The sequence below is a fragment of the Hyaena hyaena genome, unplaced genomic scaffold, assembly GCF_003009895.1.
Source record: "Hyaena hyaena isolate Hyena2069 unplaced genomic scaffold, ASM300989v1 scaffold_28, whole genome shotgun sequence".
Lineage (NCBI taxonomy): Eukaryota > Metazoa > Chordata > Mammalia > Carnivora > Hyaenidae > Hyaena > Hyaena hyaena.
Window position 1 is genome coordinate 2,600,003 of NW_024080660.1, and position 24,684 is coordinate 2,624,686.

Genomic DNA, 24,684 nt, shown 5'->3' on the forward strand with positions numbered 1-24,684 from the left:
AGAAGAAAAAGGTTGGGCCACAGGGGTCATGTGAGGAGGCAGAGTAACCTGGAGGTGGGAAGTAATGGGGAATTAAGATCGGCCCTCCTCAGAGATAGGGAGACAGAAGCCTCTTTGGTTCTAACTTGATTTCAGAGTTCAGTCAGCATTTAACTTAAAATAGGAAATTCCTGCATTCAACAATTCCTAATGCCCTGAATACCAATAATTAATATTATGGATTATCTACTGATTGATTTCTCAGTAGACAAGTATCAATCAGCATCACAAGATTAGTCCTAGACAATATCTCCTGTCTTGATCACCATGTTTCAATCCCATTTATCTACAATCACCTTCTAGAGAGGGATAAGCAAAACACCATTAAACCCAGTACAGAGAGGTAGCAAATTAGGCCTAGACAAATAAGTGGTTTGTGTAGGTTATCTAAGAAATCAAGGACAAAAGTGTTGTTAGGACATACGACCAGGTCCCAAAGTATATTTTACCTCCCCAAGCCACCAGTGTTTTCCAGCCTAGGAATAAGGAATATTAGTGTCAAACAGACCAGATAAACCACATCCTTTTACTGCCAGGCCTGATTTAAGTAGGTGACACTCTAGAGGGCACTGGAGGCAATAACCTCATCAAAGGTGCGGCAGACACCACAGCTGAAAGCTGAAACAAGTGCTGTCCTGGGTTATTGCTGAGTTAACAGGAACCCTATGGAGTTATTGCTCTCCTGGAATGCCCAGGACTAAGAATTATGAAAGCTGAACTGAGGTAAAAATGACTCTTTACTGAGAAAGCATAAATGAAAACCAGAGACAGCTAGTTGTTCTGATATAATCCAAAAGCAAAGACTAACCCGCTAGGATTGTACAGTACTGAGTATGTGGGGTGTCGGGCAGGGGTGGTTAAGTGCCCTCTGAACCTCTTGTTGCAATGCCTTCAGAGTAGGACAAGCCAGCACTTGGAAGCCAGCACCACAGACTGCGTGGACTTATAGCAGGACAGCTACGACACCCATGTTCTCCAGTGAAGGGTTTGGTCAGGTGCACCACGGATGGCCTGGCCTGTGAGCCACCTGTCAGTTTGGCAGAGGCACCCCACCCCCACCCCTGCCTGGTTGTAATAGCTGAGCATGCTTTGTTCTGGGGATTTGTAAAACTGACTGCAGCACAGATGACAGCTGGCCATAAAGCAGTTTAGTAGGACAAGAAAAGTGGGTCTCAATCCAAAAGGAAACGCGTGCGCGTGCGCACACACACACACACACACACACACACACGGCAAGGGGACAGAACTAAATAAACCTCAAGGCAAACTGAGGACTGATGGGTATGGGGGATGATGGGCATGGAGGAGGGCACTTGTGGGGATGAGCACTGGGTGTTATATGGAAACCAACTTCACAATAAACGATTAAAAAAAAAAAACATACACACACACACACACACAAAAATAAATAAACCTCAAGGGTTTATTTTGACCCCAACATTACTGAGCCAGGCAAAATGTCTCATTCACAGTACACCCTCAGAAGATTCCCAGGGCTGACTTTTACTCTGAATAGTGCCCCCAATCAGCAATGATGAATTAGTAGAGATCATATGGTGCTTCTGATCAGGAATTACTGGGGCTATTTTACAGAAAATTGGGGAGCAATCATGTGAGGAACCACAGGAGGACCCACTTTCCCAGCCTCCCCACTCTCTCCAGAAGCCCTCTTCTGACAGCACATTTCTTGACCTTTAGGGGTTCTCGGCTTTTCCACCAGCTTGCGCTTCAGAGCAGTGAGCAGTCTAATAAGCTGCTGACACTGACTTGCACAGAGGACACTGAAAATAAAATCAGCCTTTCCAGTCACTGGGGAAGGTTCACTCTCTAGCCAACTGCTTTGCCGGGTGTGTCAGAATATACTTAGTTTTGCCAAATACAAGTTATTGAAATTCAGAAGAAATAATGGTGCTGCAAACCAGGTCTCTGCTGCTTACCACAAATGGGACTGTTTGGCAGGACAGAGAGGAAGGGGGCCTGTCAGCCCCACACATTGTAGGGAGACAGTTACCACATGGACACACATGACGGTTTACATAAAAGGTCCACCCTAACTCTTAAGGGGGTTAAGATTTAGAAAACAAAAAAACTAGGTTCTTTGTAGAAGAGAACTAAATAATTAGTGAAATCAGTACAACTTTTGTGCTTCTCCAGCTGACGAGGATGCAAACAAGCTCCAGGATCTACTTCTACCTTATTTCTTTTCCTCCCACTTCATAGTAGATTCAGTGTCAAGGCAGGCGGCCATGACCTTCAGAACGGAAGGTGAAAGCCCAGGAAAGGAGCCAGAAATCAAGAATTTTACTGTTATTTCTAGCTACTCCTTAGTATTTTGAAAAGAGAAGTTTCTTAAAGAAGACTTTCTGTATTTGTTAAATGTTGTCTGTGCATAGTACTGGGCAAAATAAAAATAATCATCTGTGTTTACTAATTGTGAGAAATTTTATAATGCTACAGCCAAAAGGAACATAAGGGTTCATTTCCATTCCCTGTTTAAGAGTCACTGCCTGAAGTTATTCTACTTTTTAGCTGTGGTGGCTAAATCTTTTAGCACTTCTGTGAAATTTATAATGAAAGTCAAAGATATTCTAAAACAAAGTTCTAATCTTTTGTTCAGATAAAATCTTACCTTACCTGGAACTTCAATATACAAAACAGATAAAAGTGTAACTGTTGAGTTCAAAGCAGATCCCTTGAGTGGGCTCCTCAGAACCCCTAGAAGGCCACCCACATGTGAAAACCACCACTTTAAAAGAAAAACAGCCTCAGTGCCCAAAGCAGAAAGAATAGAGTGCAAAGGGATTGCTTACAGGAGTGCCATGGGAGGCGCGCCTGGGTGGCTCTGTCAAGTAAGCATCCAACTTTGGCTCAGGTCATGATGTCATGGTTCATGGCTTCAAGCCTTGCATCAGCCTCTATGCTGAAAACTCGGGGCCTGGAGCCTGCTTCAGATTCTGTCTGTCTCTGTCTCTGTCTCTCTCTCTCTGTCTCTCCTCCTCCCCTGTTTGTGTTTGCCATCTCTCAAAAATAAATAAATAAACATTAAAAAAAAAAAAAGGAACAAGAACGCCATGGAGCTTAGACACTCAAGTTCATAAGTCTGTAGCTTTCAAAGAAGAAAAGCCACTTTTCATTTCCTCTGGGTTGTGAGATTATTCACAGAAAAGAAGACGAGAGAGGGTGGTGAGGTATAAGAAGATAGTTGTGTTGAAGACCTAGCAAGAGTTTGAGTATGTGTTATGGTCATATCTTTGCACTTGTGGCCATGTTAAATTTCATGGAACACTACTACTGCTTTCCACTCCGCAGCGGGAATCCTGTAAACTTCAGAGAGGCAATAATGTTAGGCTTAGAGATCTATCAGAATCTGTTTACTAGGGGCCTCAGTCACAGTGAGAGCCCAAAGCCCTGACATCTATTTCTGGATGTCCAGCGGTGAAGCTGAACCAGACTGGGCTTCCTAGTGACCCTGAGACAACGTAAGTGACCACTGTTTCTCTTCAATTTGCACTAGCAGAAACAAGAAAAGACCTCTGACCGATCGTCAATGCTGGAGATGGAGAAACGGGTACGTACGAGTGTGTTTCTCTTCCCCTCTGTTTCATCTCAGTTTCTCTTTGTTGTTCATGCCAGTGGAAAAAGTTCGTCTTAAGAAGGCGGGAGTTCTGCCACATTCCATTCCCAGCTTGATAATAAATTCTTTTTGTGTGACTCTGGACAGCAGTTTGATTGCTAGGCCTTTTGGCTTCTCCAGATAGTCAGTACTTTTCATGTCTAAGAATGGGAAGGGTCCTTGGAAGGTCATTTCATGCATCGGTTTGGCCTATAGGCAGAACTGCACGCACATGCGTGCGCGCGCACACACACACACACACACACTCCTACAGTGTATTTTGGTTTACTGTAAATCAGCATACATATTCATCACATTACCCTTCCCATCACCTTGAACAGAAAGGAAGTTTCAGCAGGACCCTCTGCCATTGATTTAGGTCTTATAACTTGAAATATGAGCTGGCAGAGTCATTCACATACTCTGGGGGTCGGGTGGGGGGGGAGGGGGCAGGTTCTGGTTCACTTGCTGACCTCCTCCCAACTGCATTCAGAATATTTTTCTAGGATTTGACATTCTTGGATTGGGAAAACTCAGATTTATTGATGAACCCTAGCTGTGATGTGACCCTAGGGGTATAATATGTTCCTATCTCTCCTGTTTAATTTGGAAAGCAGCAAAGTTTTATATTTTATTTCCTTGGCCTGTAACAAAACCTCCTTGGTATCTCATCTAATCAAGGAATCTTCATTGAGTTCAAGCTAAATCAGGAGTCAGTTGCTGGGAAAGAAATGGGTTAGGGGGAGGGGTGCTATTTCTTCACAGACAATGATGGCTACTTCCCCACTCACCATCTGCTCCCCATCATAAGAGAAGCAGTTCCTTAGGAATTTGAGGGGAGAGTTACTGAAAATAATGATGACTTTATGTTAATAGAGAGCAAGGGTCTTGTTCACTTGCAGTCATTTGAAATTCCATGAAATCTTCAGCTTCCACAGAATAACCCCAAGTACCCTGGTCCTACCATTTGCGTATCTTCTGATGGGAGATTTAGATCGTGTGATTTCTCTCAGTGAAGTAGTTTCACACCACAGATCAGATAGTGCTTAGCCTCCTGCCTGAGGTTTGCCTGGGACATGCCACTGCTGATCACATGGCAGCTGGGAGGCAGCATTTTGATGCCCTTCTAAGCCCAGTAGATGTTCAACAGTCTCATTGTTTCTAAACAGGAGAGGCGAGCCTTGGAGCGGAAAATGTCTGAGATGGAGGAGGAGATGAAGGTATGGAGAACTCTCCTTTCTCCCTTTGTGTGCCCCTTCTCCGAGCCCTGCCAGGACTGGGCGGCCGAGCATAGCCCACCCCTCCACCTCCCACCACACACTCAACCCCCACAAGAAGAGATGATGTGTGAAGAGGAGCCAAACCATTTCGTAGGCTCTCTCAGTTCACACAGCATCCACTGTGGACACTTCCAGGCCTTTCTGGAAACCATTGCTACCTTTGGTTTAAGGAGAGATGTCTGGCAGGCTGGAGACAAACCTAAGTTGACCTAAGGTTTTCCAAGCAATAGCTTTACCCTCAAAGGTCTGGGTACAAAAGCTAAAACAAGGTTTCCAGCTCTCCAGGCCCCACATCATGGCCAGAGACTTTCCTGCCTGGTGCCCCTCCCTGTCTCAGCCCTTTGCCGGAAGGAACACAGTTTGAGTCATTCTGCAGTGGAATGCAGATTAATTCACATATTGATTTTCTGCCCCAGTCCATTTCACCTGAAATATTCAGTAATATTGGGCATTCTCCCACTAGAATTAGCTCATGCCACCAGCTACACTTCATGGCTCACTGCTTTCCTCTGTCTCTTCGCCATGACCTAGAGTGACCATCATCTCCATTAGCCACTTTAATGAACAACTGTCATCATGAGCAGTTTTGTGTGCTAAGAACTGGCAACCTACCCAGACAAGTCAGTTTACCGCTATGGGAGGGGGATGTAGAGCAGCAGGGAGCATAGAGCTGCTCAGCGTAGCCACCTGCCTGTGGCTTAGGAGCATCTGAACCCTGCAGTGCATGATGCCATGTGCCCGTAATCACCTAGCGCTTGCTTGGCTCCCCCCGCCCAAGGATCTTATTTTACCAGATGTATGATACAAAGCATTCATCTGGTGAAACAGTTTTTTTAGCCTGGGAACCAGAGGCACTGGGGTAATATGAGGCAGAGCCCCAAAGCCTTTTCTGTGAACAAGGATCCCTAATCTGCAATTGAAGCACTTAAGGAGAGACGTTTATTATTCCAGCAGTCAAAAAAGTTGATTATTTACTGAAAAAAAACTTCTCAGGACCTGACAAGGTAAAAGTTTACTCAAGATCCAGTGCTCATAGTCCTGTAATTCTTTATAATTCCAGAATGAAGGAGATGTGGCTAGCCTTGCCGTTGAGTTCTGTAGTTACTATTTCAAGGCTGTAAATGATCACATTCACATAGAACTTCAAGCAATGCCTACTTATATATCCAAAAAGTGGCACTTATATCTTTCAAGTTGATGTAAAACAGCAAGAAATAGAAATAAATGATTGATTCTCCTGAGATGATAAAAACAGGATGATCCCACGCCATCAGCTTCACCATCTTCTGCTTTTTCCAAACCTACCTCACCTACCACACAGAAGTATTCTTTCCCATTTAGAGCAGTATGTTAGTAGAGCTAAACAGTTCTTGATGAATGAGTGTCCACAGCTCTTGGTTGCACTGGGGGCTCCTCCATTTTTGAAACCCCTTGAGTTATGCCATCTGTACTCTTCTGTTAGACAGCTGTCATTGATGCTCATTAAGGAATAGCCTAAATGCTGATCAGCAGCATGTAAATGAGGCCAAAGCTGGTGCCTTCTAATGAGTACCCTGGAGCCCAAAGCCAGCCCATACCCGCTTGTCACGGAACTCTGCACCACGTCCATCCAGGCCCCCAAACAAAGACCCAGAAAGTCCCAAAGTGGAGCAGTTGAGGCCTTTCTTTCTCTCTATTCCAATTCTAATTGCCAAGTACGAGAGCCCCTTCAGTGGTTCCATTTGCTCTCAGTCCTATGGGTTGAGACAGGCTTACATATTTCTTTCTCCCTACCCTATCAGGCTATGATTTCCTAAACTAGGCCACGAGTTCTTTTCTTTCCTCAGTAGGGATCATAATACATGAACGTGTTTACTCCCAGGGCGCTTGGGTGGCTCAGTCGGTTAAGCATCCTACTCTTGATCTCACCTCAGGTGTTGATCTCAGGGTCGTGAGTTGAAGCCCCACATTGCGCTCCACACTGGCCATGAAGCCTACTTAAAAAAATAAAGAGAGAAAGAAAGAGAGGGGAAAGAAGGGAGGGAGGGAGGATGGAAGGAAGGAAAGTGCTTGCACCCTTAGCCGTGAGTTACTTGCCAGCCAGCCTCAAATTCAGTTGTTTAAATCAAGTGGAGCCAGATCCTGTTTATTTAGACCTCAAACCAATAGGTACATTGATTTGAAACTGCTTTTTTGTTTGCTTGTTTGTTTTAGTTAAAAAAAAAAAACTCAGTTTCCATTAGTCTCCATTACCAATTGCAAAGCCAAATGAAGAAACGCCTGCAAGTTCTAACGCCCCTAAATACCTTTTTGCTTACCTCAAAGCCTAATACCAGGTTTACAAGTCGTCCAGCTCCCCCTAGAGGACAAAGAGGGAGGAACATACAAGCCTCGCAGTCTGCACCAGTTTCATGATGCTTGTGTCTGTACCTGCAGATAGGCAAAAACTTCAGATACACAGATACAGACATCATAAAATTGATGTCACTGGCCTTAAAGGAGCCTAAGAAGCTGCTTGGTTAGCCTTCAAGTCCTTCATCCAGGCTACAGTTTATGGTAATCAGCATCTTGGGAATGATCAGTGGGCAAAATCTGTGTGTTCTAGGTAGCCAGTCAACAGCACAGGTAACTGTCTTGTCGAATCTGGGACCCAGTAGAACTAAGGGCCAGTTAGACCCCATGCCTGTTGCGTATTTGGTTTATACAGATGCTCAAACCTCTTGGAACAGTCAGTAGGGAGCAGGCTGAGGGTTGACCTCCATTGAACCCTGAAGATGCAGTAGGTGCTCAAGGACAGAAAGTGACTCTGCTGCCTGCTTTTCTGACTCTGGCAAATGAAGTACAAAGGCCAGGTGAAATGGGGAACCGTTAGAGGGGCTCATCCAAATGTATGTGGGACTCTGTGCTTGTGACATGGGTTGTGCCTTTCTGGCCTTACTTGAAAGGTAAGTATTTATGAATTCTTCCCAGGACAAACTGCACTCAGATCCTGGACTGGAGTAGGATTATATGCCAGCCTCTGAAAGGTGTGCATGTCAGCGTGAGCTGTGCTAGGCTGCACTTGGTGTTGCCCACATCAGACCTGAGGACTCTTCTACCGCATCCTCCATTCAGCATCAGCCTCCTTTCCAGACCTTCTCTTCCCTTTCCCAGGTCCTTGCATGAGGAGCCCAGCAGCCACTCCCCTTTTAGATTGGTCTTGGAATTTTTATTTTTACTTACTCTGGAAATACCACTAGCTGATCCTGCCCTTGCCCACCCTGCTCTGTGCCCTGCCCTCCCCTCCTACTTGCCGTGCCTTGTTTTCAGTACTCTTTTCCTATGGAACATTCCACAAACTTGTTTCCTGCCTCTCTCCCTCATGCTGATAACTTCCAAATTCTTCCACCTCACTCTGCTTGTACTCATATGTTAGATTGAATAATTTTCATAGTTTATGTCTTTAATAATATTCCCGAGGAGGCAAGGACCACTTTATGTAATGACAATGATTATGTTGAAAGCTTTGGTCCAATGTCAACACCAAAGAAGGGTGAGAGCCAGGGACTTTCCATTGGTTCTCACGTTTGGTCCCTGCCCGTTTCTTTAAATATTTCCACATGCTATACCATGATCTCCTCTGATCTCATTCCTCTCTGTGACCGAGATGCTTGCAGAGGGTAAAGAGCATTGCTTGGTCCCTGCCCTTCAATGGCTACATGGAAGTGTTTGGCTGCTCGACCTTTTTTCCAAGGTGCTCATTCTCCCACTTTGGGGAAAGAGATATTGAGCAGTTTGTGTCTGCTTGTTTTTCCTTTTCACTGTTTTTTCCCCTTCATGCTACCTTTAATTTTCTTGCTTCTTCACTTCCAACTATAACTCCACTAATCCTTCATTTCTGTCCTTCACATCCATGTGGGTATGAGAGACTTCTCTCTGGTTCATAGTCACTGTAACCCACAGGATTTTTCATCTTCCTCTGTGAAGCTCCATTTGCATAATGAAATCATTTCCCTCCTCCTGAAGAGCTGATGGTCTCAGTTACAGGGTCAGTCCAGATGACCACTTAGGAAAGGACAAGTAACAGTAAGCAGGCCCACGATATAATGCCATTTATTGAAGTCTGTAAGTCCTTTATCAGATACAAGGTATTAGGAAAAATATCTATGGGCTGCTTGTCCTGTTCCATTTGCAACACTTAAAAATAGTGAGGTCTGGACTAGTACATCAGTCCGACCAATTCCGTTATCACGGGCATTTATGATTTCTCCAGCTTTTGTGCATAGCTGTAATTTTCAGAGTATGACCCTGTATGTGAACATCTTGAAGCAGCTCCCAGCCTCTTCACGAGCTGGGACAAAGAGAGCACAGTTAGATGTGAATTTCATGCTGCAGGCAGCCGTAGAGCAGGTCAAAGGTGGGTTAGCAGTTCTTGGGTCCTGGAACAAGCTTCCAGACTACAGTGGAGCACTAGCAGGGTTGATGAATCATCCCACAGAACAGGTTAGAGGACTGCCCGACAGCTGCTGGTTTCTTATCTTGGTATGTGCCATGTCACCCTCCTAAACAGTACATGCCTTGTACAGAAAATGCTTAAACAAGAGCCCCTCTTTTATTTTCCTTGTTTTATTTCTTAAATTAAATAATAAATGAAGTAAGAGAAGGACCCAGAAAGAGAACAAGTAGGAGTAGGGGGCCAAGATGAGAGGAGGGAGAAAGAAAAGGGCAGTAGCTGGATTTGGGAACACACCGAGTCCTCAACTCCAGGTCCCAATGATGATGAAGAAGGGCCCCCCAGGCTATGTCTCAGCCATGTTAAGCCCGTCCAGAAGGCAACAAGCTACATGGTGGGCTGTCATTCTCAAAAGCAATCCAGATGTGCTGTTTGAGAGCCCAGTGGTTATATTCCTATGGCTGACCTTCAGCATAGTTAGACGTTAGCCAAGAATCATAGACCTGACTCTCCCCCTCATTGGTGCTTCTTTCCGTTATCCCTCCCTCCACCCCCACCATTACTTCTGCCTTTCTCATTTCCTTTCTTGCATGCCAACTAAAAACAAAAACAAAAAGTCACGTGATTTCTTTGTCCTACTTTTATCTCCTCTGGTCTGTCTTGTCTCTCTCTTGTCTGTCTGTCCCCTCCATGTTTCACTTTACAGAACCTCCACCAGCTAAAACAGATTCAAACCTTGAAGCAGATGAACGAGCAACTGCAGGCTGAGAACAGGGCCCTGACCCGAGTTGTGGCCAGACTCTCGGAGTCCGTCGAGTCCTCGGAAGCCCAGGAGCTCTAGTTCTTGCCCCTCTTCTCCACCTCACTTTCCTCCTCCACCACTCCAGGCACGTTCACTCTTCTTGTTGGGCTCAGAAGCCCTGTGTTTATCCCCCTCCATCCAAGCTGCCATATGCGAGTGCCTATAAAGGTCAGTCATCTGGAGATGGAAAGAGCCAAGACTGAGAAACAGAGTGGGACATAACAGCCTAGGTCAAAGGAGGCAGTGGGGGAAACCTTGCCTGGGCTGGTGGTCCTTTAGGTAAGATCTCCACATCACCTTCTCCTCCGCTGAAGACTGAATGTGGATTTGCTCACTTGGCTACACATATGTACACACGTACCTGGGTATATACACATTTCTTTGGTGGGGTCATTGCCAAACTGAGACTGAGCTTTCTCAGCAGCAGCCCAAGTGCAATCGGATCACTAGAGCAGTTGGAGTAGGTCCTGGACTCCTAAATTGTAGTTGGGCCTAGGCTAACCAAGGGCAGGCATGCTCAACCCTGGCTGGGAGCTTTTAATGTATGTAGTGCCTGGGCCCACCACCCCGACAACACCAAAAACCAGTAGTCCAGGTTGAGACCCAGGCATCAATATCTTTTCCAGCTTCCACTGTTGAGTCTTTTGTGAAACCAGGGTTGAAAACAGTCCTTTGGATACCGGACAGAACCAAGTCTCCACATCTGACAACGTGCTGGATGGGAACGACTAGCACTGAAGGCTGGAGCCCCACTACCAGCAAAATCACTGCCCATCCCACCATCCAAGCAGAACTGGATAAGCAATCTTTCCCTCCCTTCTGCAGTAATCTTTGCTTTCTTCACCTCCTTGGGAGGCATCTCTCTGATCCCAGTCACAAATCTCAGGGCCTTAGGGATGTGTCTCCCTCCCCCACCCCCACCTGTAGCCAGCATGTGGGCTGTGAGGCAGAGCACAGCTTTTATAAATGAGACCCTCACACAGAGAGACCTTCCCTAATGGGGGTAGTTTTGCAAAGGAGATGACAGTCAGTGGAGCAGAGAGCGGGGATTTATTTTCAGCTGAGAACCAGAAAATCTGTGTGGTAAACTGGAGCCTTTCCCTGGATGTAGGTCTGAAAGATAAGCTCACAGATCACTTGTTTTCCCACTCCATGGTGGTGTGATGGGGTCACCACTGCTGAGCCGGTTTCACTCCCTGAAATGAGTTTTTAATTTTCAGCAACAGTCTAATTAGTCCTGACCAATGCCTGTTCTTCTCTCTGCCTATTTGCTTGTGCCTTCAGGGTCAGTAGCTGGCAACTAATACCCACTAGATCTGTGACACCCAAATTACCGTAAGGGCTGGGCTAATATCCTGCTGTAGATGCTCTCACACACAGAAAGAAAATTTAAAGGCCAGTGATCTCACGGCCTGGCACACCAAGCAGCTTAGGTACCCTACTTACTGAGTGCCGGGTAAGATCCAAACTCCGTGCTTTAAGATAAGCCTCAGGATTACTGGAAGATTTGATAGGGGGTGAACTAGGGACCCACAAGAGATGTCCCAGTTATTTTTAGTTTCCTTCTTTGTGCAAGATAGTATAGGATATAGGGCAAAACTAGATCTTGTGCTTTCAGTAGCGAACAACTAAAGTTCACATTAGTCGTTTGTTAAGGCCCATGCACAGCACTTTATTTGCTTTTTCTCACTTATTCCCCAGAACAATCACTTTACATATGAGGGAAAAATGAGTTACGGTTTGAGTAACGTGCCCAAGGTCACTCAAAGAGTCAGTGGTAGAACCAAAAGTCAAACCGAGTATGTCAGGTTCCAGCGCCCAAGCCCTCAACCACTGTGACGCTAGCTGTCTGCATATTTGGCACAGAGTTTTAGCCGTTTGTTAAGCATATGGCCCAAACAGTGCAAGAGTCTATAGAACAACAGCCGTGTGCCCCCACCGTTGCAGCTGAAGGATGAAGGACAGCACTCTGCTTTCTCAGCACTCTTGACTTCCCTGGTGGAGGTTCACTTCCAAACAGCCATTTACCTCCCAGAAGGTTTTGCCACTGTAAAGAAACGGTTACATAGTACATGACCTTCTGTTAACAGGTCAGCGGACTATGGCCCATCAGTATGCCCATGGGCCATACAGACGGCTGGCGGAAAAAAATCAAAAGAAGGATAATATTTCATGACACGTGAAAATACATGGAATTGAATCTCAGTGTCCAAAAATAAAGTTTCATTGGAACTGAGCCCTGCTCATTTGTTTACATTTTAACATTATGTTCATCAGTACGTTTGTGCTACAAGCGCAGCGTTGAATAGTTGGAGAAGAGACCATGTGGCTTGGAAAACCCTGAGATATTTATTATCTGGCCCTTTACAGAAAACGTTTGCTGACCCCTACCAGAAGGAAAGAGTGGGTAACTGAGCCAAACTGACAATGTGGTCCAGAGAGTTTTTTGGTTTTTGGTTTGGTTAATAATCCCTTAGGGAAATCATCTTAACTCAGTGTGTCGTACAAGCCACTTCCAACAGAATATGAGCAGCGGGAGTCCCTTCCCACTTCCCAAGTGGTCAGAAGCAAAGCAGCCTAGGCACAGCTCCTTCTGAGCCCCTGTCACCCTTCAGCTAGCCTTGCCCTGGGTCTCAGAAGCTTCAAGACCGTTATATCCTCTCCCTCTTCAGCACATTCCTCATCAAAGGCTGTATGAAGTAATATTTGGGAAACCATGTCCTTAATTTTATTTGCCCAAGATACTTTAGCATCAAACTGTATAAACTGGAAATTGAGAAATTAAGAAGGCTGACATCCAGGGAGTTGAAATGATAAAGCTTTGTTAAACCTCATACTTGCACAGCGCTTCCACATGTGTTTTTATTTAATCATTCTTTAACTTCAAGTGAATATCAGATAACACTGCTCATTTCCTCCTCTCTCTTTTGAGAGTCAAGTTTATGAGACTTTTTCCCCCCTTGATTTCTGCATTCCACTTCTTGGACTTTTTGACACTCCCTTAAGATGTCAGTTGTAGTATATTGCAGCTGGGAAATTGCCTTGTCCAATTTTTTTTTCAAAGAATTGAGTTCTTAATGTGGAAATAAATCATCAAGATTCAGAGAGTTGTTTGTACATTTGAAACGCAGGGAGGGGTCAGCTCAGTTCTGATTTGATGAGCTGCTGGCAGGGAAATGAAAGCTATTGACATGTATAGCTTCTCCCCACTACCCTTCCATCCGCCCCTCCCCCCGCACCCCAGCCTTACCTATGGAATCCTGTTATGGAATAATGGCTTTCAGAGTCTCATTGGTACCCAGGCTGCAGGACCCAGGATAGGGCCATTGGAAAGCAGATGGGAAGGTAAAGCATTGTGAGGCCATCCTGGCTGACTTTGCCTAAAAGTCTTCTTGGAATGAGTTTCTGAGCACTGAGTTCTGGTAGTCAAGGCCACAGGGATAGAGGCACAAAAGAGAGCAGCCAGATTTGATTAGGTTGGAGGTTGGAGAGGTAGGGTCAGAGGACCAAAACTTTTTTTTTTTTTCTGAATTAAAGTCTTTTTAGTAAGGTTTGTAGATTACCTGCTTGCCATCCTGTATTCATGGAAGGGCTCACAGAGGCGGTGGGAGTCCTGAGTGCCACAGAGCTATGTATGTCAGCACACTTCACGTCCAGTACCTCCTGGGGCCCTCATAGAGCCCCTGCTTGATGAGCAACTAGGGCAGAAACGATGATTCTTTATAGACACAAAAATGGAAACTCAGAGAAATTGAGTGGTTTGCTTAAAGTAATAGAGATCGTTAATGACAGTGACAGTGCTGGAGTTTCTGGACTTCTGGTGTTTTGTTTTCCACCCCCACATGACCTCTGTAATGAAAGAATAATCTTCAGAGTCAGGCACACATGGGCTCAGTATCAGCCTTGCCATCTAATAGCTGGGTCCTTTGGACTAGTTATGAAATTCTTCATTTCCTCATTTGTAGACATAAGGATAGCACCTGTGTCACAGACTCATGAGGTACTAATGAGACCACAGGAGTGAGAACTCTGTTAATGGTGCCTTCCGCAGTATGGATGTTCAGTACTGCTTTCTTGTCGTTCCCGTAATACAAATCCTTTTGTCTCTATGATGCAAATATGTATGCATACACGTATATATTTGTATAATTTAATCTACATCCTCCATAAGAGATTGAAGAAACAAAAATTCTGTTTCCTGAGGTATAGTTGGATGCCCTGGGTGGTTAATAGCAGAGCCAGAACTAGAATGAAACCGGCCTCACGACAGCTGAGTCTGGGCCGTTCTTTGCTAGAGGCCTCACCTGCTACAGAAGTCCCATTGGTTTGATGACGAATCAGTCAAAGCACATTTGTATCGAATAGATGTGGATTTTTGTAGCCTTCATGGTGAAGATGTACTTACTTTCTAACCTAAGTCTCCCTAAACTGCCAGCAGGGCCCACACATAAACTACACCCTCATCAACATCCCATTATGGTTTTTTAGATGCAAAACATACCTGTCAGAGTGCCTGTTCACAGTATAAAGACTTGGATATCCAGACTGGGGGCCTGGGGCTGCTATTTTTTTTCTTTGTTTTGCAAGTTGAACACCACTAGGTGTAGTGTTCCAAGATGGCAGAACTGATAGAACCGAAATCTCTATTCCCCCATCCCCCAAAGCACCTGTGTCCTGGATGTGTAACACCATCCCCTAAAACTGCTAATAAGGCACCCTGGAATCCCTTGGTAACTACCACCAGGGAGCTTTGGGCGATAATTATTAAACCTCTACCCAGCACTCATTGTGCTTCACAGCTCTGTGGTGGCCGAATCTGTAAGCTCCTTGGGCTTAGTGGTTGAAAGTGGATATGTGTAGTATGACCAGCTAAAAATTTGGTGGCTTTTATCACAGAAGGCACTAGAGGGAGGACCTTAAATCATCTTGTGGATGTGACAAAAAGCTGAGTTGTGCCTCTGTCCCCTGCATTCCTATTTTTGATAGGGTGTGAAGCAGTGTCTGACTTTAACTCTTTTAGTTGACCCAGTACCCCTTTCTAAATGTCTTCCTGTGTCCCTACCAGCTCACTGTGGCACTCTCCCCAATTTCTCCAGACTAGAAGTGAGTTCAAGGGCATGAACCAATGAAAATAGTTACTGATTCAGTAGAATGAAAGGATACGTGGTGTGGAACATGAAGTTTGCATACAAAGAAATAAGATATTGCTAAATATGCTAGTTCAAAAGGTGGAGGGGCTGTGGTCTCCCTTAATATGAACGTTACCAACTCAGCAAGTAGGAAGATTCAGGGGAATTTCATCCTTGGGTGAAGGGGTGGTGACACTTCACCAAAGCTGCCTCCGAAGGCCCCCCCCACTGGGCTGGATTGGCTTGGTCAGGGAGGGTAGAGGAGTTGATCATGCCAAGCTCTAACACCCCTTTCCTTCTGTCACCTACAGGTGTTAACAGAACTGAAATCTGACAACCAGAGGCTGAAAGATGAAAATGGTGCCCTCATCAGAGTCATCAGCAAACTGTCCAAATAGACTAGGCTGCAGATTTAGGAGGGATGGGACAGCATTTGCTGCTCCCATGCCTCTTTTGCAGCCATTGTCTTCCAACCAAAAGAAGTGAATGTTTTGGTGGAAGGACAACTTCTTTCTGCCCCTCTTCCAGTCACCTTCTCTGCACTGTACATTTCCTCTGCACTCTCAGTGCCCTGTTCCTCCTATACCCCCACCCCCAGAATTTTATGACAGTTTTAACTGAAGCATGATTGTGATAATTGGAGCCATTTGAGCCATCTGGAGAAGGCCTTGGGGAGCACACCAGGCTCAGCTGTGGACCCCAACTTCCTGCTGCTCAGCTACTTGTCCACATTGGATTTGGTCCAAACATGTAAGGCCTCTACCCAAACTAGTACCCCACAGCCTTTTATGCTGACCCAGTGTCCTCTGATATAGGTAGGTCTTATGGTGGCCATTCCAGGATCCTGTCTGGGATGCCAAGAGAAACAGGATGTTGGCATAATCATCCGACAGCCTCTGGAGCTGTGTTTCCATTAAGATTCCAAGGTGACAGTGACTCTGCATTGAAGGTCACCTCTGCTAGTCTTCACCTCAGGAACTGACTTTTATCTAACTCCTTGCTGGTGTTACTGTTATTTTTTCTATCAACAACCCAGTAACATCCCTGACGAGTCTTAACTCCTACTCCTCCCTCGTGCTTAGTCCCCTTCCCCAGGGCTCAGATGACCCTGGCTTCATTTATTCCTTTCCCTTCTATCCTCTCATTTCTCTTTCTGTCTCCCCTCACCACCTTGCTACATGGTATAAAAGCTAGAACAGAGCATCTGACCTCACTTGTCTTTGGCCATTATGGAAAGTCATTTCTCCTGGGACCCTCTGGAGACCAGAAGAATTGCATTGGTGGTGGCACCACCAGCCTCCTCGCTGAAAAGCCAGACCATCAATAACGTCAGACCGCTGTTCTCATCTCCGATTTGTTTTCCCTACACAGTGATTTTCTGTGTTAGAAAATCTGGGCTCTGAACACCCCATTCTGCCTCACCTCCTTTTGACCTTGTTTTCCTCTCTTCACTCTGGCACCCGTTCCTAATGAAAAAGTAAGCCCTTGCAAGGAGGCATGAGAGCTGGGAAGGGTGGATTGATGGGATGCAGACTGGGGAGTGGAAGCAGGTTGGAAAGACAGATACGGTGAAAAGTAGCATCTGGGGACACTTGCAACCTTGTGATAAAGAAGGTAGAAGATGGCAGCCCATCGTGCTGTGATAATGGTGAATGTGACTATTTCTGGTGGCTAGATTTAGAGGAGAAACATTTGTTTTCTTAGAAGCTGGCAGGAGAAATGACTTCTTAACAGAGGTTTAAAGTGATGAGATCCTTCCAACCCATTGAGGAGAGTCATGGAATCTTTGAGTGGCAAAGCCACTCATGTGATTGAGCTTTCTGTCATTGTGCCACAGCTCACTGCCCACTGCCACAGCTCTGACCCACAGTCAGGTGTTCCCTGGTGGCTGTGCATTTATTCCTTGAAAGTTGGGCAATTCTAATAACCAGAAAGTTTTTCCTAGTATGAGTTAAGGTCTCCCTGTGGATTCTCCACATTGTTCAGTACTGCCCTTTGATGGGACAGTCCTTTAGATATGCAGAGGCGTGGATCTCCCCTTAACCTTACTTTCATCTGACGTTTCCCCAGTCCTTTGGGGCATACCTCACATGGCATACTTTTCCTGCCTGTCACATCTCATCTGTCATTTTCTGGACAAAAACAGCCTTTTAAAATATCATGCCCGACCTGGACGGATACTCCATTAGCACAAAATTAAACCATTGGTCCTTGGTGATGACCCAATATTAAGACTTAACGTATTTGCTCTTTATAGGTGTTTTCTCCCTTGGTTCGTTTATTTTGAGTGTGCAGGTCATTTCGGTTCTCTTCATTTTAGAGTTGCCCGTGATATTCAGTGCTTTGAGTGGTCCATTCTCTTAACATATACTACCTCTGTCCATTTTTTATTTCTTTCCAGAAAATGACAATATAGTTCTCCATGGCTCTTTGAAACATTACATGCTCTTTAAACCAGAGGCTATAATTCAAGATCCTAATTCCAGAAGAGGAAATCTGTCTCCCCTGGCAAAAGATCCATTTTTAGAGTATACAGAATCCTCTCTTCCACTTCCAACTATTTTCCAAGAGAAGCTGCTACTGATTAGGATTTTGTATGGTCACAGGAGCATGTGGACTCAGTTCTCAGGGAATGCTAAATTAGAGAACAGTGTTTCCTCACTTCCACTATAAACATCCCCTTCATTCTAGAGAGAGGGGAAATCAACACAAGGTGTTGAGTAATTAATTCTCCTGGCACATCCCAGATATTGGGCAAGGGATGGGGGTGGTTCGTTGCCTCCTCTTTCTCAGGAAAAGAAAATTGAATTATTAGGAAAACATCTTGACCCTCTTCCATTAGATAGACAGGGTAAAGGGGTTACGGAGAGTTCCCTCAGATCTGTTTGTGCCTTTCAAATGTATGGGACAGAATATAAAGACTCTTAGGGTGGTGTCATGCACCTGCTGCTTCACACAGCCCTTTCCCATTAAAGATGCCTTTTCTTGCCAGAAAAGTTTTCCTTGTGATGAAAAATGTACAAGCTTTTCAGTCTCAGGAATACTGAATTCTATGGCCAACAGCATGAAAGTGTAAACCATGCTAAGTGATTTCAGGCACTCTCTCTTATGCAATTAATTTTATTAGACAGATAGACTCTGAATTCTGGTCACTTTCCAGAGAATAAAATAACCTTTCTTCACAGTTGGATTGACTGGAAGCTCCGGGAGTGATGGTTAGGGACCTAAGGACGAGCTGTGCCCCCAGGTGCCAGCAACAGCAGGCTTCCCTTCTCTTTGCTGTTGGTCTCTCCAGTGGCCACAGACCTGTGTCCTCACCCTGCTGCTGTGGATGCCCGTACACACCCAGATCGCTCACGCTGCATGATACTGCTGGTCTGGCCAACAGTTTGCAGCTCAGCTGTGTCACTTTAGTATTTACATGAAACAGCAGAAGGGGGAAAAGAAGGTTCCCAGTACAGCTCTACATCCTCTGTTCTCATTGATTTGATATTTTTCAAAACCAAGCCACACCTTTGGGAGTAATGGTTTGGCCATTCCAGAGATTCTCTGGCTGAAGTTTCACTGCTTTGCCTATTTGTCTTTCAAGGGCTACTTATTCTTTTCCAGATAGTTCTTGGGCATAATGGCCCCCAGCCCCAGTGCTGGTCTCTAGTGCAACAGGGTGATGCAAATCTTAGGGTGTTGCCTCGAAAGAATCCGAAGAATAGACCTGCCCTGGGCTTATTCAGTGCACTGAGTACTCTCTTGGGAAGTCTCACTTGGTATTTCCTGGAACCTCCCTGCCGTGTCCTGTCCGACAGCAGGATGTGTTCACTTCTCTTCTGGGCCTTCCTGTCTCCCATTCCATGGTTGAGACCCAAGATGCATGTATTGCTCTCTGAGGCCACTGCCGGAAGGAGGCTTCAGATCTCTGGTTTGGATCATTTCACATGCTTTCCCTGCCCAAAACAAAACGTGCTTATTGGACAATTCCAAGAAGGCTGAATCCCCACGTATGAGCCTGTGAATCCCACAAAAATGTGTGTGAACTGTTTTGCTATCAAGGGCTTTTAACTGAGCCAGAGATGAGAGAAGAAACTCTCAAAGTCATGCAGTTTGTTCGGTCTCTGGATTTCTGGCCCCAGTGCAGCATCTCTTCGCCAGACAGATCCACTGCCTGCCCTCAGGGAAAGGCCAGCGTTCCAGCCCGGGCCGCTGGCACGGGAGAAGGTCCTGACAGCGTTGGCGCACTCCGTATGCGGTGGTGGGCGCGAGGTGAGCAGAAGGGGCGTGGAGATGAGAGAACTATTTAAAGTGTCATCAGCTATTCAGCCTCCAGGGAAAAGTGTGTAAAGGATTCAGCAACTGAGCCAGTAGGCAGAGGGGGACACCTAATTCCACCCCACCCAGTGAGCACTGCTTCCACCAGCGCCTAAGGACGCACACTATGTGGACCCCGGCTGGTGTCCTTCCCTTCTCGTCATTCTCAGAGGCCATTGTTTGTGCTAACACTGCACCTAACTTTAGACACACAGTTGTCAATTATTGGTGGTCCCTGCCTAGATCTAGCCCCAACTGTAACTGCATATCTTGGTCTCCATGCTGATTTTTTAAGGCAGATTTCAACCCCTATCAAAGGATGTGATTCCTCTGACCCAATAAGCAAGGCAGCTTTGAGGGCAGAATAAGGCAACATGAAGGGATAAGCCGCTAGGGGTCAGAACATCTGGATTCTAGGGCCAACTCTTGTGACCTTGGGAGAGCCACCGTCCCTGTCTGCAAATGGCAATTGGACTAATAATCCTTGAGATCCCTTCTAGGTTTCAGATTCCATAATTTGTTTATACCTAGGAAGGAAGATCAGAATATTTCTGACACTCAAGAGTTTTTGCTCTTTCCAAGGGCAAAAATTCTTGTTTTCTTATGGATTCAAACTGTTTTAACATCAGCAAGTCAAGGTTGGTTTCTCATCCTTGTTAGAAAGTGAATTTAATATTGAGGGTAATTGAATGGTGTTGCAATTGCTTTCCCTCCTAATGGCTTGGTAAGAATATTAAAACCTGTAGAGGTGGAAATCGGAGCTCATGGGGTAATGGATAGAAAGCAATTTGTGGCAGGCAGCCTTTGGACAAATTGTTTTAATAGGAAATAGAGCTGCTGCTTCATAGATTTCCTCAACCTACCTTTCCTCAGCCTTCTCAAATGTGGTCTCCGTGACTGTTCACATCCAAAGAGCAGACATTGCCTTTCTGCTTAGTACCAGCTTGCTCCTAGTCTTAAATTCTGCCCTGTAGCAGCAAGAGAATTTTCCTCAATGAGAGCCTCAGCCTTTAGTTCTGCTGAGCTCCTCTGGATTCTGGACTAGACATAGAAGCTTCCATGCTGTTCAGGATGGTCCTTCCTTTAAGCAAGTCTGCAGAGCACTCTATGAGGACAGTAAACACAGACCCTAAGTCCCCACAGCCATATTGCATAGAACAGTGCTCAGCTCCGACAAGCCTCCTGCAGGACCGAGTGTGAGCAGAGGGGAAGGACAGAAACCCTGAAAGTGGAGGTGGCCATGAGCTGCGGTGGGAAGGTGGGAAGCAGGCAGAACAAAGCAGCGTGGAGGCTGCCAGCACCAGAGGAAGGGGTCACTGAGCTGCAGAGCTGCATGCAGGGAAATGAGTGCTGGCTCGCTGGTGCCCTCATCCCTTGGCCTCCAGCAGAGCTCAGATTTTTATCAGCTTCCCTAATGGGTATCGACATTGCTTGGGAGCAGCAGACCCTATCAAGGACAGCTATTGATCGCTCGTGCTCTGATTAGATTGGAAAACAGATCAACTCCACTGCTGCCCAGGAACTGTTTACTGTCACAGCGACTAGGAAAGGAGGTAGTCTCTGGAGACTGAGAAAAACCAAATCGAGACTCATGACAGCGACTTCCCAGCGACTGCAGGGGAAGAGATGTATTCACTTCTCCTTTGAGATTTGTGAATGAGCGTCAAATTGCACCTAGTGTGGCTTGCAACCCAGTGTTCCGGAAGCCTCTCCTCAGGAAGAACTGTAATAAGGGGGCGTGTTTACAGACAGGCACCATTGCTGAGTGATGAATTGATTGATGAATGATCTGATCGTACCTAAAGAGGTTTAACAATGTGGAGAGCACTATTCTAGCCTGTATGCATACACATGCACATTTGCCAGTACAGAGCTTCCAAAAGGAAGTCTGGCATATTTCTTGATGAACCAATTTTATCCAAGTGTATTATCACGTTAATTCATTATCTTTTGCTTTTCCCCTGCCCTTCCAGTCCCCTAAAAGACTTCTCCCTGAGCCATTCTTCAGTCCCATCTGCTCATCATTTTGGACTGTGATTCTGCCAGAGTGATACTTTCTTTTATTTCACCAAATTTCCCTCTCATGCTTCTAATAAACTTCTTGGGTGTCCCCTTAAAGTAACATGAGGATGCTCTTATGTCCTTCCCCTCCTCCCCCCAGAAAACATACCATTTACCCTTCCTCTCTCATCTTCCTCCATTCTTTGTTCTTTGCTTTTCTCACTTGGACTTGATGGTACTTAGGAGAGGAGGTTTCCCACAAATCAGCCATGATTCCTGGAGGAGTTCCATACACCAACAACCACCACCAGCCCCCTCTTCTAGTTTCAGAGGTCCCTGGCTGTGCTAATGGCCTCTCAGAAATGAGGTTTAAATGGTGGGCCTATTTGACTTCACCGACTGGACAGGTAGCCACATCTAGTTTTTATCCTGAGAGGTTTGACTATTTCCAGCTAGAGACAGAGTGTCTTCTCAGAAAAAACTTCAGCCCATTGCTGCCTTGCAGGAGAAGATTCAGGAAAGGCACACTGACTGCAGGGAGCCTCTCTGAGCCTCTGATGTTCCACAAAACCAGAGTTGGGGATGAGTGCAGATCCTGAACAGGGACATGTGAAGTCAGCATTCTCTAGACTCTCACCTTAACATATCTGACCTTGCCTTTTCTCCCTCCCACACTACTGAAGCTAGGGACAGACCCCAGTGTGTACTCTGGTGAAGAAGGCCAAATAACGACTCAGTAGAGGAAGAAGGACACAGGGGTTTGAGCACAGAACACCAGGAGGCAGGCTGCAGGGGTGGGAGAGAGTTCTGGAAGGATGGACAAATCCAAAATAACTCTGCTTCTAGTTAGTGTCTCTTGAGTCCTTGAACAGTTGGGCCTGCCACCTAGCTGGCACCTAAGTAGGGCCATCATCTCCCAGAAGAGGGAGGGAACCTGTTTTGCCCTTGCATTCCCTGCTCTTGGAGAATGTACGGACTTGAGCCATTCAGACTCAGCCTTTGTCTTTACGGTTTCCCTCCTTCCATTCTTCTCTGCCTTGACCTTGGATCAGATGGGGGTGAGAAGAGCTGCTAAGAACCACCCTGGGGTCTTCATGCCTCTCCCATTTTGGGGTTTGAGCCTTGACCTTGGATCTGAAAGGGGTGAGAAGAGCTTCTAAGAACCACCCTGGGGTCTTCATGCCTCTCCCATTTTGGGCGTTGAATTTTGTGTCTTCTCCACTCTTCAGTCCCTTCACTTCCACCACAGTTCAAGTGGCAGATGTACCGTTTCCAGCTGAGTTGTATGAATTAATTTCAGTCCCTTGTAAATACACCTGGGGGGGGGGCCTAGGGGCATTGAGGGAGGGGAGCCAGATTCGCTTTGTGAATTGAATGTATTTTTATGCAATTTTGAGTGGCCTTCCAACCCTGAGATGAATGATTTTGTTTTACTGGTTATTATATAGTATTATTAAGTATTCTGTGTTTGAAAGTTTGGGAATAATAATATTCACATCTATATGATGCCTGTAAACACAACCATATTTATAAATGAGTAAATAAAACCGTGTTTTAACTTTGTGACTATGTCTCCACAATTCCGGAAATGGGGTTTATAGAATCTCCCATCTGGGGCAGCCCACTCCAATACTTAGGGGCCTCCCCCTCCTGCCTCTGACCCAGGAATAGCCACAAGTGAATCACCGTCCTTGAGAGCAGGGTCTCTGGAGTCAGGCCAAGGAAAAGCCTAAATTGGAGGTTCAAAAGAACCATTAGAAGAAATCAAGATTCTCAGTGTCCAGTGACTAGGAATATGGTTATCTCTTTGAAGAGAGCAAGGCTCATTGACAGGTGTGGCGGCGATCTAAACAGACACTAACGCACTCTTGCACATGGCAAAAGAGGGCTAGAGAGGCAGGAGCTTTCTTGGGCTCCTAGAGGTCTCCCGGCTTTCACCCTTGGCCCCCTACTATATACATAATGGTCCTCACTAGGTCACTGACTCAGGAGAGCCAAAACCACTCTGTAGCCTCAGACTACAAAGTTAGCTAACTTGGGGGTTATTGGAGGTTAAATCCAAACTCCCAACAAAGGAGCCAAGCGCAGGGAGGAGGCTGCTCGGGCCGTCTGGCAGCCTTGGCAGGTGGGTGGTCAAGTCTGACACCGCTCGGCCAAGGTTCGGGTCTGGTTTCTCCATCCGCAAGCCCTGCCTCCGGCTTTGCTCAGCCTTGTCCCTTCTGCCAAGCAGAAATCCCTGGTCACTGACTTGGCACAAGCACAGGGAGGTCGGGGAGGAAAGATTCTTTTCTCTTGCTGTCACCCAGCTGCTTGTAGCCCAAGCAGCAACAGAACAAACACACATGATGTCATGGTTGAAGAGTTCAGACCGGCCCTGGGGCCTCAAACAGAGGCAAAGCAGCATGTGTGATGCGAGGGCCTTCTAAGCAGCAAATGTCGTTTCTCTTTCTGGATCACCCCCCTCCCCAAACCTGCGAGGTATGTAGAGCCAGAGTATCCCCTAGCGGCCAAGTGGTCTCCTCTTCTGCAGAGGGGACATGCCCACTGCGGAGAGCTCACGTTCTCAGCCAGGACACCCACCTTGGACAAATCCCCAGCCCCTGGGCTGAGCAGGCTCCTGCCCCTCACCTTACCAGGCCACCCAGCCTACCCTGCTCAGGACCTAGAGCAGCAGGAGCAGATCTGCTATGCCTGGACCTGACTGGCAAGCACAAGCCTGAGCCCGGAGGCCCCCCTCCCACCTAGCTGTCGTTAAACAGAGCGGGGATCTCAGCCTGGGCTAAGCTCACAAAATGGCAGAGGCTTGCCAGTCTTCAAGGCAGGGAGACAGGTCCACAGGCTGGAAAGGGAACCGAGGAAGGAGCTTAACCCTTTCCAGTTCTTGGGGGTGTGAGCCTGTGAGAGACTCCTTCGGGGGCTAAAACTTCATTCTGTTTTTTTTTTTATTTAAAAAAATTTTTTTAATGTTTTATTTATTTCTGAGAGAGACAGCGTGAGCAGGGGAGGGTCAGAGAGAGGAGACTCAGAATCTGAAACAGGCTCCAGGCTCTGAGCTGGCTGTCAGCACAGAGCCCAACGCGGGGCTTGAACCCACGAACCATGAGATC

The 24,684-nt window shown here is 46.2% G+C and overlaps 1 protein-coding gene across 6 annotated transcripts in view; it reads left to right on the top strand.

The window, feature by feature from the left end:
* The window catches only part of PPP1R12B (protein phosphatase 1 regulatory subunit 12B), a 214,625-nt gene extending 193,110 nt beyond the window's left edge, over window positions 1–21,515 (top strand). For 4 of the 6 annotated variants that reach the window (XM_039227471.1, XM_039227472.1, XM_039227473.1 and 1 more), the window contains 3 exons: window positions 3,554–3,607; window positions 4,822–4,872; window positions 15,586–21,515. In XM_039227471.1, the coding sequence (XP_039083402.1) occupies window positions 3,554–3,607; window positions 4,822–4,872; window positions 15,586–15,672 (192 nt within the window). In that variant the 3' untranslated portion in view covers window positions 15,673–21,515. Of the gene's footprint in view, window positions 1–3,553; window positions 3,608–4,821; window positions 4,873–10,049; window positions 10,225–15,585 lie in introns of those variants that run through there. The other 2 variants (XM_039227475.1, XM_039227476.1) reach the window with 1 other exon arrangement.
* Window positions 21,516–24,684: the final 3,169 nt, after the last annotated feature.